This window comes from Carlito syrichta, unplaced genomic scaffold (assembly GCF_000164805.1).
Source record: "Carlito syrichta isolate Samal-C Ts95f unplaced genomic scaffold, Tarsius_syrichta-2.0.1 Scaffold308743, whole genome shotgun sequence".
Classification (NCBI taxonomy): Eukaryota; Metazoa; Chordata; class Mammalia; order Primates; family Tarsiidae; genus Carlito; species Carlito syrichta.
In genome coordinates, this window is record NW_007252839.1 from 47,437 (window position 1) to 62,621 (window position 15,185).

At 48.8% G+C, this 15,185-nt stretch overlaps 1 protein-coding gene across 1 annotated transcript in view; it reads right to left on the reverse strand.

Annotated features, from left to right (window-relative positions):
• Positions 1–15,185, reverse strand: part of EGFR (epidermal growth factor receptor) — a 56,578-nt gene that overhangs the window by 4,981 nt on the left and 36,412 nt on the right. The window contains exons 20-22 of the mRNA XM_008065664.2: positions 6,666–6,821; positions 5,636–5,711; positions 1,151–1,297 (exon numbers count right to left, since the gene is read on the reverse strand). Of these exons, the coding sequence (XP_008063855.1) occupies positions 1,151–1,297; positions 5,636–5,711; positions 6,666–6,821 (379 nt within the window). The remainder of the gene's footprint in view (positions 1–1,150; positions 1,298–5,635; positions 5,712–6,665; positions 6,822–15,185) is intronic.

Sequence of the window (15,185 nt, forward strand, 5' to 3'; positions counted from 1 at the left end):
TGGTAGTGCATGCCTGTAATTCTGGCTACTTGGAAGGCTGAGGCGGAAGGATCGCCGGAGACCAGCAGGTTGAGGCTGCGGTGGCCGGAAGCGGCCACTGCACTCCAGTCTGGGCGACAGAGTGAGACTCCAACTCAAAAAAAAAAAAAATGTGTATCAACTCAGCCTTTAGAAAGTTATCCTGGGGCCGGGCTTGGTGGCTCAGCCTGTAATCCCGCGCCTTTGGGAGACTGAGGTGAGTGGATTGCCTGAGCCCGCGGGTTCGAGACCCGCCTGGGCAGCGAGACCTCATCTCTACAATAAATCAAAAAATCAGCCGGGTGTGGTGCGCATGCCTGTAATTCCGGCTACTTGGAAGGCTGAGGCGGAAGGATCACCGGAGCCCAGCAGGTCGAGGCAGCGGTGGCCGGGAGCGACCACTGCACCCCAGTCTGGGCGACAGAGTGAGACTCCAACTCAAAAAAATAAAAATAAAATAAAATAGATTAACTCTGCAGTCTGAAGTTCAGAAAGGCATTACATATTTTTAATGACTTGGCCCTGTCCTATTTCCTGTGTTACCTTCTTGAGCAAATGCGCATCCCACAAGCAAAGTCCCCTTCAGAGCCTACTGTCCTTGTGATCCCAGGGGAATAACCGCGCTTATCATCAAATCACACACTCTCATTTGGACCACAATGTGTAAATGCCACACTGCAGAAGCCTCACATAAATCCACTGTTTGAAAGGCTTAAGTCAAAGCGGAAACGTTGATTCTGTCAGCCTCATGTGGTTACTCATCGTCAGGCATTTAATAAAAACATTCTGTCTCTTTGGCAACAGGCTTCAAAATGTGAAGCAGCTTGACTTTTCATTAAGCAACTCAGAGAATAGAACATTTTGGTGTAACGGCTTACGAAAGACTTCGCTTTTATTTATTTGCTTGCAGACATGGGCAAATGTCAGGTCACATTGCTCAATGCGTCAAGCAAGTGCTTCTAGAAGAATGCTTGGGACAGGTCTTCACAGGTGTTTCTAGACTGGTGTGCCTGCCTTAAGGAATGTGATGACATAGTGAAGGCCTCAACTGTTTGGCTACGAATAGCACAACAAGGCTTCCTGAGCACCAAGGCCCAACTGGGCAGTATATACGGCCCCACCAGTCACTCACACTTGACCATGATCATGTAGACATCAATGGTGCATATGGGCGGCTGGGGGAGGCGCTCTCCTTTCTCCAGGATGGAGGAGATCTCGCTGGCAGGGATTCCATCATATGGCTTGGACCCAAAGGTCATCAGCTCCCAAACGGTGACTCCTGAGAGGATGGAGCAAGGAAAGAAAGTAGTTGCCTTGTAAGTCGATAATCACAACCCCTTGTCTTTAGCCATCATTGTTGGTGACTGCTTCTCAATGTCTAAAAGTCTATGTTTCTGTAGCCTTGGGCATTTGCTTGACCACTGGAAGCCTCATTTTATCTCCTTATAAAGTGAGATAATAACAAGATCTGTCTCATAAGATGACTGTGAGGTTCAAACAAGATAATACAACTGAAAGGTTCAGCACAGTGCCTGGCAAATAGTAAGTGATCAATAAATGGCAAACTTTAGTAATAATAAAGGCCACAACAACTCCAATAACGTAAGTATCATTATGCTATAGGGAAGAAGTTACACACTCATACATCTACCTTGAGTGACTTGTAGCTACAGAAGTGGAAAGACGGAGATTCTGCACAAGGTTGTAAGCTGTGTGTTACTAAATAAGAAAAAAATTGTAAATGAAAAAGCTTTTATATGTTCCCTTTGGTAGACTTAAAAACCTCATATTTTTTAATTTCAGAATCAATAAACTATCATATTAAAAAGCAAAGCAAATGAAATCAGTGGTAAATTTAGAATCAGTGTTTTTTTCAGATTCAGCCCCCAAGCTCTGATGTTCCTCCTATCCCTGTGCCTACTTTGATGAGACTCTCTGCCCTAGAAACATACAAATGCTTTATGGAACTTGTTCCTTTCTCTGCTCCTGCTGTCCTCACTGGACAGCAAAGGTGCCCTGTGGTATCGCTACAGACAGCAATGGTGGGACTGAGCTCTGGTCCCAGACTACACGGTGCAGGTCACGGATACAGGAACCACGGGCTTTCGGATCTCCTGGCTGGTCCAATGACCCATGTTCTTCAGACCTGACCTCTAGATATGTATTACCACTGATCTGCTTGGATTTGCCAGAGGCCATTCCAAAGACGAATCCCCTGAATGGACATATAGAACGCATGGCTGACAATGGAAGGAAAGCAACGGCCAGGGGCAAGAACACACTTATGTCTCTGGCCCCGCCACCGGACAGTCAACATGAACTCAAAAGAAGGAATGTCTCCGATCCATATCTATGAAGTCAATTAACTCCTATTTAAATAGGATTTAAAAAATGCACCATGAATTCTTATGAGAAGTCAGGTTTTTGGGGTTTCAGAAGAAATGGCAAGAGGGAGGGGAGCTTGTGTAGTCCGTGATGGGTTCAGAGTAGAATGGCGGGCAGTGTGACTCCTTCCTTTTCAACTCCTTGGTGGAACATACTAGGGCCTAATTTATTAAAATGAGTGTTTTGCCTGGAATGGAGACTAGAGAGTGGAGCAAACAGGACATAATTTTAAAATTCCGGTGTGCTGCCAGGGCCAGCAGATTATGATCCGTTGTGACAACACGACACCAATGACATTGAAAACAGACGGCCACTACAGGGATACTACTTCCTGATGTTGCTTAAGATCTTCAAAGGCATCAGGCCACTAAGTTTGGAAGGTTTTCATGCATTTGACAACTGTGGCCCGGGAGTGGACTCTGCCAGCACCCTGGCCACACTGACAGCGGGAGGGGAAGAGGGCCGGGTGACGCAGGGCAGGCATAGGGGCCACCCAAGCTCACATCAGCCCTGGCCAGGAATTCAGGCTGTACTTAGAGAACCAGAGAAGGATGAGAATCAGACAAGGAAAGTCTGCTATAGTTTAAAAAGACATTCTGCCACTCTCTGGAGAGTAGATGAGAAGAAGTGAGAAGAGGGAAGGACAGCAGCACTCTGCTGTGCCTCTGGGGAGGGAGATGCTGGCTCTGTGGGCTCAGGATGAGGGAGACAGCTAGGGGCAGGACCCAGGGTTCTCTCCTGGAGGGTGGAGACATCTCTTAAAGATGGCTCAGAGTACGCAACCAATTCCTGCTCCAAACCCCAAAAGCCCACGCCGTAAGAATAAGATAGATAAGTGGGACCTCACCAAACTGAAAAGTTTCTGCAAATCAGAAGAAACCATCAAGAGAATGGGAGACAGCCCACAGAATGGGAAAAAGTATTTGCCAACTGCGTATCTGACAAAGGCCTGACATCCAGGATCTACAAGGAATTCAAACACGCCGAAAGGAAAAAAACAAACAGCCCCATTAAAAAGTGGGCAAAAGACATGAAAAGACACTTCTCAAAATAAGACATACGAACAGTCAACAGACACATGAAAAAACGCTTGGCTTCACTAATCATCAGAGAAATGCAAATTAAAACCACATTGGGATACCACCTAACTCCAGTAAGAATGGTCATCTTTAATAAAACAGAAACTAACAGATGCTAGTGAGGATGCAGAGAAAAGGGAGTGCTTCTACACTGTTGGTGGGAATGCAAACTAGTTCAACCTCTATGGAAAACAACATGGCGATTCCTAAAAGAACTAAAAATTGACCTTCCATATGACTCAGCCATCCCCCTTCTGGGAATATACCCAGAGGAACTTAAATCACTCTACAAAAAAGATACCTGCACTCACATGTTTACTGCAGCACTATTCACAATAGCAAAAACATGGAACCAACCATGCTGCTCATCAAAACTGGACTGGATAAGAAAAATGTGATACATATGCACAATGGAATGGAATATTATGCAGCCATATAGAAGGACAAAAGTATGGACTTCTCAGCAATTTGGATGGATTTAGAGTCTATCATCCTCAGTGATCTATCAAAGAAACAAAGAACAGAGTACTACATGTTCTCACTCATAAGCAAACCCTGAATATTTACCATAATACTATAATAAAAGAATTGGCAGTAGCAGGAAACTGCCAGGGAAGGGTGGGGGAACACACAACATCAGTTAAGGGCACCTGATCACAAACCAGGTGAAGTGGGGCCGCAGGGAGGTTCAAGCTTTACCTGTACAATGACCACGTGTATACCTAATCCTGAATTGTACCCCACATCTTTAAAATAAAAAAGATGGGGCAACCCTTTCAGGTCCCCACCCGCTGTGGAAGCTCTTCTGTCCTCTCAATAATTCCTCTGCACCTCAAAAAACAAAACAAAACAAAACAAAAAGATGGCTCAGAACAGCAAGGCATCAGAAGATCTTTATCTCCTTATCTGTTCCATTAACTGAGGCAGCTCAGCTCACAGGCACACATAAAAGTTCACTCATTGATTCACAGACAATTCTGTGCCTTTGTAAATTTTACATTCTAACAGAAGAGAGAAAGACTTATGAAACTAAAAAATATGTATTTGGCAGTTGAGGGAAACTGCCAGGCGAGGGAGGGGCATACCTCATCAACAAGGGTAACTGCATAACGAACATTTGTATACCTAATCCTGAATTGTATCTCGCAACTTTAACATTAAAAAAAAAATGTATTTGGAATATTAGAACATCAATAGTACCTCAGGAAAAATATGTTACATGGATGAGTTCCTGAATACTTCTGCTTTGTTGATAATGACTAAAATCTTCTTGGAAATTCCTTTCCATATCGCTCTCCCTGACACACAGTTCTTTGGAAGTGTATTCCCTCTTCCCTACCCCTCTTCCCTCATTGCTGTGAATGGCTGGGGTAACTGATTTCCTCAATAAAGGCAGTAGATTCGGTGTTTTCCAGCCTTTCAGTAGACTGCTGGGTGACATTCAAGGTCCAAGTGTGGTAGCCCGCTGTAAACATGCCTGGTACAGCAGGCAGTGGGAATGTGTCAGCAACGCTTTATCAACAGGTGAGGCCCCGGTAGGCTCAGGACGAGGCGAGGACATGAGAAGGGGGCTCCTCTAGAGGACAGAGTATAGGCCTGAGCATGGCGACGCTGGATTGAGAAGGGGCAACAGAGAATCGGATCCTGATGATATGGTCCCTACTGCAGTGAGGAGCAAGGGCTGTTTCTTTTTCTTATTTTCCCCCGCAGACATCCTCACGGTGCCCATCTGTCACGCCATTCTCTCTGCTACACAAGGACTGCATGAAACAACAGCCGCTGAGAAGTTCATTGTCAGCTTAACTTCTTTACCATGAAACCTCTTTCGCCATATCCCTTTGCTTCACTTTGAACGCATGGCAAGGGGTCAATTTAGAATGATTCTGCAGGGAGGCATTTCCAGTTCGCATTTTCTCTCCCTTTCATAACCCCCTCTCTCTGCCAAACTAGTTCATTGATATCTCCAGTGACATTTGGTATGGTAGTTAGACTCAATTCCCTTTGTTATGTTTTCTCAGTATAACAGAGATCAACTATTACATTATCATTAGTCACGTAATACTTGCATGTCAGAGCATATAATGCAAATGAACTAACAATAAAAGCCAGCTTCGCCTCAGTACAAATTCATTAGCATTAGGATTTTGACTCACCATAGCTCCAGACATCACTTTGGTGGGTGTAAATTCGGTGTAAAATGGATTCCAATGCCATCCATTTGATAGGCACCTTGGGATGATGAGAGATAAAGCAATGAGACAACTATTAGCTTCCCTCTGTTGAAACAAATTAAATCACCCTGGGCTTAATTACAAGTGACTTACCGGAAGCCAGGTCACCGCACTGCCCCATCCCCTAGACCCAGTGCTCCCACCCAGCAGGGGAGGATTTTAAATCTGGCAGAGGACAGAGTCCCTCCGATAGGCCCCAGAGTGTCTCATGAGCACTACAGTCAAGGACCCTTTGGGCTGTTCTGATGAGCTGGAGGTCCTGCTCAGGCCCAGCTGTCCCACCCACCCAGCATCTGTGTGTGTTCTCAGGGGCTAGGGCCATGGGGTTGGTGGCTGCTTCCAGCCAGAGTGAAATCTCAGAAGGCTGCAGCTGATGCGTCTGGGGTGTGGCTGTAGGAGGACACAGGAGGGCCTGACAGGTTTTGTGCACCTCTCACTGCTGTGAAAGCTGCCCCCAGACAGAGAGAAGGGAGCTGACGCCATCACTCCCTGTTCCAGCTGTGAGACACAGAGACCCCCAGGAGCTCTCCCAACCACCTGGGGAGCTTTTCTTATTTCTGAGGTGTCCCCAACAGCAGTGTGCCACCACAAGTAGCTGTGACCTTTCCCAGATGTTCTTAGAAGGGGGCTTATGTCCTGGAGAGGAGGGCTGAACCTGATTTTTGCTAATGATCACCTGGGGATGGAGCTGAGCTTACGTTTGCTGTCTTTGGCCTCTGGACATATCAAAACCATCTTCACTCACTCTCCAGCAGGTCCCGTTCCCAAAGCTCCTCGGGATCGCCTGGCTAGACCCAGGTGCCAGTGGTGTCCACCCACCCAGCTGTCCGCCTCACCCAGAATGTTTGGTGAATGTCTGCCCCCACATCAGCTAGAAAATACAGCTTAACAGGTAGGATGTCTGGTCCCTGTGTCAGAAAAATGCTTGCTGGTCTACAAGACAGCGTCTTACCTTGCCTCCTTCTGCATGGTATTCCTTTTCCTCAGCACCGAGCAGCTTGGCCAGCCCAAAATCTGTGATCTTGACATGCTGGGGAGTCTTCACCAGCACGTTCCTGGCTGCCAGGTCGCGGTGCACCAAGCGCCGGTCTTCCAGGTAGTTCATGCCCTGAAACACAAGGGCCCCACCACGAGGGGAAGATCGCCTATGAGACTCCCCGTGTCACGGGAAGATGCTTTGTACCTGGATTCAGCGTGGCATTCACGCTGGGCTCTGGACTTTTCTCCATCAGAGACTGTGTTTGAGTCTGTCTTCCAGTTTCACCTGACTGACACAGTAACTTGCAGTTGGTAAATGTCAGTAACTAGCTATTGGTTTAAGAGAAAGGCAAATAAAGGAAGATGCAACTAGCTACTGGTCATCAATGCTCCTCAGCCCAGCTCCTCACATTACAAGCGTGGAGGCACGTGTGGCAGAGGGCAGCGGGGAGCAAGAGTTCTGCTTCCCACCCAAGACCGGGCCTTGAGCTCGCTCTGAGCTGCCAGCCACACACCTGCCTGGCTTGACCTTTCCTGCGTGCGGCATGCAGAACTAGTGGGGAGAGTCAGGCCAACCTCCCCGGCTGTGGTGGGGCAGCGTCTCTGGATGTTTTTAAGCAACACTCTCACTGTGCTTTCCTGGACTCTCTTTTTATTTTTTATTTTTTTTGAGTTGGAGTCTCACTCTCTCGCCCAGATTGGAGTGCAGTGGCCGCTCCCGGCCACCGCAGCCTCGACCTGCTGGGCTCCGGCGATCCTTCCGCCTCAGCCTTCCAAATAGCCAGAATTATAGGGATGCGCTACCTCGCCCGGCTGATTTTTTTTTATTTATTGTAGAGATGAGGTCGTGCTGCCCAGGCGGGTCTCGAACCCGCGGGCTCAGGCAATCCACTCACCTCAGCCTCCCAAAGGCATGGGATTACAGGCTGAGCCACCGAGCCCGGCTTCTTGGACTCTCTTAAGTGGTTCACTGCTGATGACGATTTCACCAGCTTAACTCTCTGTTGTTTTAATTATTATGACTGAAACCAAATGGATACTGCATATGCTTTTAGAAGGTGACTTTCCCCACAACCTCCCTGGCTGCCCACACAGTGCTGCTGCCATCAGGCTAGTGGGGAGAGTCAGGCCAACCTCCCCGGCTGTGGTGGGGTAACGTCTCTAGATGTTTTTAAGCAACACTCTCACTGTGCTTTCTTGGACTCTCTTTTTATTTTTTATCTTTTTTTTGAGTTGGAGTCTCACTCTGTCGCCCAGACTGGAGCGACACCACAGCCCCGCCCCACCACAGCCGGGGAGGTTGGCCTGACTCTCCCCACTAGCCTGATGGCAGCAGCACTGTGTAGGCAGCCAGGGAGGTTGCCGCAAAGGCAAAAGAGAAGTAACGCGAGGAGCAGTGAGCACAGTATCCGACACAGAGTCAACTCCTGGAAGTGCTGCCTGACCCTTGCCCGGGTCCTCGTCACCGGCACCCTGCTGGCATCCTGTTGGCAGATGGGGTCGCTGCTGGCCTGCTCCTCCTCGTTCACTGGACACCCCTCGCTAAGCCTTGCTCCCTCGGGCCTCGGCACGAGCTTGGCAGGGCCAGGTGTTGGCAGGAGGGTGGGGGGGTGGTAGTGTTCTGCAGACCTCCCATGTCACCTGCACAACATTCCCTTCCACCCACCCGCACACGCACCCCTCCCCTTTCCAGCTGGGAGAGTGGCCGTGCTCGCAGCTTCCCCTGTGGCTGTCGGTTGTGGCTGCTCCAGCATGGAGTAGGCACCCCAGGAGCACTGGCTGAGGCCACTGAATGGACATGGATGGGCATGGCCAGCTCTGCTCCACCCTGGAGCCTCCATAACTTGCAGGGGTCTCCGCGGCAGTACAGCACAAGAAACACTCGCAGAGAAGGTGGACCCGTAAACTTCCTGGCAAACCCCTTTGCTCCTTGGTGTATACATACTCTGTGAGAATTATTAGTTGACTTGGCCTATCGGAGTGAAACTTACCGTATGTTCTTTCTAGAGCCAAACAGCCATCCTGTGAAAGAAGATGCTCACAGAAATGCACCCTTTCCCCCTGCCTTTATTCCAAGTGTATGTTTTTATAAGTTGACTGAACCCACAAGGAAGACTTCAGAAGGCATTTGTAGCTTCATGTCACTGCCATCGCTAACATCCTTTCTGCCTCTTTAAATGCTTAACAGAGAACCTGGCACACAGGACACATTTTTAAACAGTTTGTTGAAAAATGAACAACTGAATGAATGAAGGAATGGTGGAAGCAGCTGACGGTTCTGAGCATGGAGGACGTGCCAGCCGTTTCAAGACATCTGTGTAGAAGCCTCTTTCCATACCAGTGCCCACATGACCCCCTTGTTAGATGACCCAGGGGTCTAGAGGCCCCAGCACATCTCTTCACAGGCCAAGTTCCCGAATCCCCAAGACTGCCTCAGGACCAGGGTCGCAATTCCCCTGCTGGGCCCTCCAAGAAACTCGCCTGAGGGAGTTTGAGTGGGGAAAAAACAATAGCCACAACAGCAACAACAGAATCTAGCACCTTGGCCCATGCCTCAGAGGCACCCGTGTGGGGTAAATCTATTACGCACCCTCTGAGCTCCCTCAGCTACTCCCCCACCCCTCAGGCCCAGGAATCTACAGGCTGAGCAGCTTCCCTACAGCGTCCTGTTTCCTCAGGGCATCTGGCTTCAGGACGGCTTGGGGCAGGGGGACAGAGCAGTTCACATGCTTGGGAGCACAGCACCAATCAGCCAGAGGGTCTCAAGCCAGGGAGATGTGGGGGCCCAGAGATCAGACCCCTCTGAACTGAGAAAAAGCTACGTATGGGTCTCTGTCCAGGCAGTCTGAAAGGCCGACTTGGTGCCCAGTGGAATTATGTCTTAACCAGTCCCCAAAGACAAGAGCTGTGGTGTCACTATGAACTTCCAGAAACTAAACAGAGATGCCGTGGGGGGTAATATCAGCAAGAGTCTTCGTGGGGCCTCCTGGGAAACCCATTTCCTGATTCTTCTCCAAGATCCTCACTTAGTTGAATTTAACGTCCTTATTTTTGTGAGTGACTCCAGGCAAGCTGGAATGAATTTTAAATCCAGCACTGAGGTTAAAAGGGAATTTGAGAAGCTAGGGTAGAACTTAACCGACATAGGGATATGCTTCCCAGGTTGTTATTCGAGATTTCTCTGGCACAATACCTAAAGAACGAGAAAGGACCCAGGTGTGAGGTGTGGCCTTGAAGGCCTGTGTTCCGAAGGGCTGCAGTGGCCTGCAGGCCTTTGGAGGAGTTTGGAGGGGAAGGCTGGAATGAGATCTATTTCTGTTTTGCCTTATAAACCAGCATGTGGAAGAGCTTGGGTAAGCACTCACTTAGTGAGACTGGAAGTGACAGAAGGCAGGACAGGGAGACGCTGGCAGCTGGCTTTGGTGGAGTAAAGTCAGTGGCATGGCTGACACTCCATGGAGTCTCTGCCCTCGGAAGAGGCAGAGTGTCAGCACTTCCCATTTCCAGACAGGGGTAGTGTGGCACTGACATCCTGCCGTGTAGGGAGGGGAAGGGAGCTAGGCTTGCTGTCCTGGGAGTTGCGCTCTGAACTGTGGCATCAAATGCTGGGTGAGCACGTGGACTGGGGAGCGAGGCCACGTGGGTTCAAATCTGATTTTGCGACTTACTAGCTTGAGACCTTGGAAAGTCACTTAAACAACCTATGCTTCGGTTTCTTCATACATAGAGCGGGCTGATTGGAGGGTGGAATGAGTTCGTTTTTACAGAGCATTCAGTGCTCACTGGAGGGTCCTTGTAGGTGCTAATAACTGTCCTGCTAATGTCAGCTCCATTCTCCTCCATCCCTTTGCCATGATCTTGAACCAGGCCATTGTTTTGCGTCCTGTCTTGCCTAGGCTACTGCTTACTACTTCAAAATGTCTGATGATAAATACATTCCCACACAGCACCTTTGCTTTCGTGGCAAAGCTCCATCTTCTTGGCCCTGTGGGGTCCACCTCCTCCCCAGTCTCTCTTGCCGCTGCCTCCTCCCCACCCCAGCATCTCCCTGCCATGAGCCAACTCTGCTCCCCTCCTCCTTGGAGTCCGTCCCCCAAGGCTGAGTGGCCAACTCTCACTACCAGAGGACACCAAGACAGGGTAGGAGGACCTATCCCACTGTTTGGTCTGCAGCCTCTGGGCTCTCGAGGGTCTTCTTTCAGAGCTGGGACAAGGCCCTGGTGGGTGGCTGACAGGGGGGTCCACTGGCCACAGAGGCTGTCTTCCCTGTGACCTGCACAGTGGCCTTCAGGGTGGCTGGTCCTCTCACCCCCAGCCTTCCTGCTCTGACCCCTTTACTTCCTGCTGCACCATCAGCTCTGTATTCATTGGCACATTTTGGGAGGTAAGAAATTCTGTCTTACTTGTATGTGTGTTTCACCTGATGCTTCACATTGGCAGGTGATTGCCCAACTACTACATAAAACGTTTGCAGAGGGATGAATATGCCTCAATAGCACCTGGCTTTTCAGTGACACCCTGTAAAGTGATCATTGAGGTTGACGCTTTAAGTTTAACTGCAATCCTCTGTGGAATACACAAGCATACATTTAAAAATTGATTCACACAACTGAAATATCTGGTAATTGGATCTACTGCTGGGCTCCTTTGGCTTCACTATTTACAAACATGTGCTGTGAGGACTAATGGGCTTGTGTGAGTCATCCTCTCTGCTCCATCTTGGAGAGAAGCAGGGGGTGCAGCCGCTGAATCACCTGGGCTACACACTTGGTCAGGAGGAGCCCTGTCTACACGAAATCCTAGTCTGGAGCTGGAAGAGCCATGGGGGAAGGGAGCAGACCTGGGTAGTGAAGGCCAGAGTCCATGGGGACCTGCCAGGAAGTTGCGTATCGGAAGTTACATAGATCAAGCCAGTGTCTCAATCCATGGCAGCCTATCCAGTCTCGGGAGCAGGGGCTTCTCCTTCAATTCCTCACCCAGCCTAAGCTGTGTCTCTCACACCCTGTTCGTCAATCACAACATGAACGCATCATGATCTGCCAGCAAGATTTTCACGACACCACACCCAGGGCGAAGCACGAGTGCCCAGAATGTTCTGGCTCCATCAGCGTGGAATCACCCTCCTTCCCTGTGTCTCATGGGACACCTCACGGCCGGGGCAGGTGACAGGAAAGCGCTGCCCGTCTCTATCTCCTCTCCTTTCAGAAGTTCACCGCACTGAGAACACTCATCAACATGCCATCAGTAAAAGCACGTGGGGCTTCTCCAAGTGAACTTGCACCAAATCAAGTGTTCCATGCACTTCGCAAAGGGATCCTTACACTGATTTTTTGTTGACATTTATTAAGTTTTATATCTCATATGAGGGAGGGACCCCAAGAAAACCCCAAATTGTTTTTTGAAGGTTGGGTTTCTCGTAGTACAGGCTTCCTCTGCTAGTTAAATGTTCCAGGAACCCACTGGCATCAGTGTACCAGCTAGCGTTGTTGTGAGAGGCTGCATTCAACTTCAGAGAATTTTTTGTGGAGATTCTTTCAACGCGTTTGCCTATTTTATAATGGGTGATTTACGAGCACACCTACCCACACTGTGCTGAGTGTTCAGCAGTTTATGATCAAAATGGCATACCCCTGTGACCCACCTTCCCTATTCACCCAATGTCACTCCAAGTGACTTTTTTTTTTCTTGGATGAAAAAAGTTCTCAAAGAGAAATGTTTTGCCCATGTAGAAGAGTTGAAACAAAAAACAGCAGATGCACTAAAAGGCATTAAAATCGATGAGTTCAAAAACTGTTTAGAGCAGTGAAAAAAGCATCTCCATAGGTATATTACATCAAACAGAGAGTACTTTGAAGGTGACTGAAGTTTAGCATGTAAAAATAAATATACAATGTTTTATAAAGAAATTGTGGGTTTTCTGGATCTCCCCCAATACGTTGCATGAAGTACAGTTTGGTGCCTACAATGTTGCGGTCAGAGGATGCCACCCTCAAGTCAGAGTCTTGATGAGACCCGCCCCTGCCCGCCCTCATGTACCGTTCATAGGCCTGACCCTAGAGACCTTACACTGGTGTCTGTTGTGTTAGTGAGCCAGAGCAGCATCTGGAAACTCAATCCTGTGAGACTGTGATCCGGGGCAGATGACAGGAAAGCGTTGTTGTCCAAAAGGTTGGGGAACATGTTAGCCGGGTCAAGGCCTAAGCAGCAGGCCTTGGCAGTGACATGCACTGTGAGCTCTGAGGGGAGGAGCATGGTGCACTGGTGGTATTTCCCAGACTGCACTGGTGGCAGGGTCTTTGGGGCAGAACATTTGATGACATGATAGTACTATGTGATTTGCTCTGGGATTTACCAGTTGGCTTACGAACCCAGAAAGAGTAGATGCACCCTCTTAAGCAACTAATGTAGCCCCAGTGAGTGAAAGCTGCCCATGAGTTCACAAGTGGGGGTTCAGGAGACAGTGTGGTTGGAAGGCAGGGGATGGATGTCTCCACAAGTCTGTGGAGAGTGGAACCTATTTCACCATAGATGGCAAGGGGTGTCTCTGTTACAATCTACTGGTCCCCTCCTGGACTCCTCCCTAGGAATTTATCATATATCATTTATAGGATATCTCATATGAGATATGTTTTTTTCTTTTCCCTTTTGCCCAGTTGACATAATTTTACTTGCTCCCCTAGCAGTTTATTTGGGACGATGGACTTGCATAAGAGTGGCCGGCTCTGGCCAAGCTCAGTGGCTCAGCCTGTAATCCCGCACTTTGGGAGGCCGAGGTGAATGGATTGCCTGAGCCCGTGGGTTCAAGACCCACCTGGGCAACTTAACGAGACCTCATCTCAACATAAATAAAAAAATAGCCAGGTGTGGTAGTGCACACCTGTAGTTCCAGCTACTTTGAAGGCTTAGTGGAAGGATTGCCGGAGCCCAGCAGGTGGAGGCTGGGGTGGCTGGAAGCGTGCCACTGCACTCCAGTCTGGGCAACAGAGTGAGACTTCAACCCCCAAAAAAAAAGAGAGAGTGGCTGGCTCTCCCACCAATACTCAGCAAACTTCCCATGCCTCTGTTAATCAGCACAGGGCATTTACAAGTCAATAAATCCCCTTGAAAAATGCCAGGAAGTTAGTTTCTGGTTAGCCACTAAGTGTTCTGGGGTAGTTTTACTTCAAACTTTAAAAAAGAAAATCGTTTAATGCTCAGATAAACTGTAAGTAACCCAACAGAAAATCTCTCTCTTTACAATTTGGGAAGCCCTTATTTTCCTCTCTCTCCAGGAACAGATATTCCATTGCTAAGGCTATCCATATACAATAGAATAAAGTTTCCCTTGTGAAATAAAAACTGAATCTAACACAGACAAAGCATTAACTGTCCATGACGTAAAAGACCGTCAAATCAAAATAAAATTAAACAAAGTATAACAAGCACAACAGTGGCTCTAAATAGCAGGCTGCAATTGTGAGTAATACACAGAGAACCATGTTGGAAAACATTAAGGCCCTGGAAACTCCAACTCAGGAAGTCTCGTAACTCAGGCTTACATGGGACCCACACAAAGCTGGGTGCTGCTGTGTAGCAGACGCTGTCACACGAAGTCTTCTTGTGCTTTGACATCCTGCTTGCAAAGGCTGATTTGGGGGTCAAATAAGCTCTCATGTGTGTGCACACAAGTAGTCAGGCAGATGTGAATGTAAGATTGCAAAGGAGAGTGGGAAAAGCTCACGAACAGCAGAACTCGTGAACAACAGGAGACACGGAAACAGAAGATGCTGCTCGCGGAAACAGGAGATGCTGCTCAAGAAATGGAAAACTGAGAAAGTCTAGATTCAGACAGTAATTCGGGTCATATTTTAGTTACTATTCCACCAAGTTTAGCCAAAGGGGAAAGCAGCAGTTAGTGAGCAACAGATGCAAACTAGAACCTGTTGGGGGGGCGCTGGGGGTCCCAGGGAGGGGGTCCCGGGGCTGGCTGAGCTCCTTGCTACCTAGAAAGGCAGATGGCAGAGGGCCATCCCACAGCCAGCAAGACGAGGCACAGACGGACTCAGCAACTTGCCTCGCCTGGTGTGGTTGATGAATGCTAGAATCAAGATTTGAGCCCGCAGCCCACTGGAATCGCAAGCCCTGCTCTGCAGCAGGTAAAAGTTGCAGGGAATGTGGTCCCCTCAGGGGAAAAGGATCCCATTGACATTTACCCTGATGGCAGGGCCAACTCGCTGTGCCACGAGGAGTCACCTTTGGAGCTGGGAATTGCCAGAGTTAATTAAGGAAGAGCTGCTGACTCTCTGGTGGCACCTGATGGATGAGGCAGGACTCACGCAGGACAGGCTGGCTCCTTCCCCCCGCAGGCTGGCTCCTTCACCTCCCGGTGGGGGCAGGCGGGCACAAACTCATGTAAACCACAAACACACCAGATCTTCTCAAGCAGTCATATGTCCTAAGAAGAAATCTAAAGAGGAAGTGGAGATGCCTGAGCAGGAAGGATAGTATGTGCAAT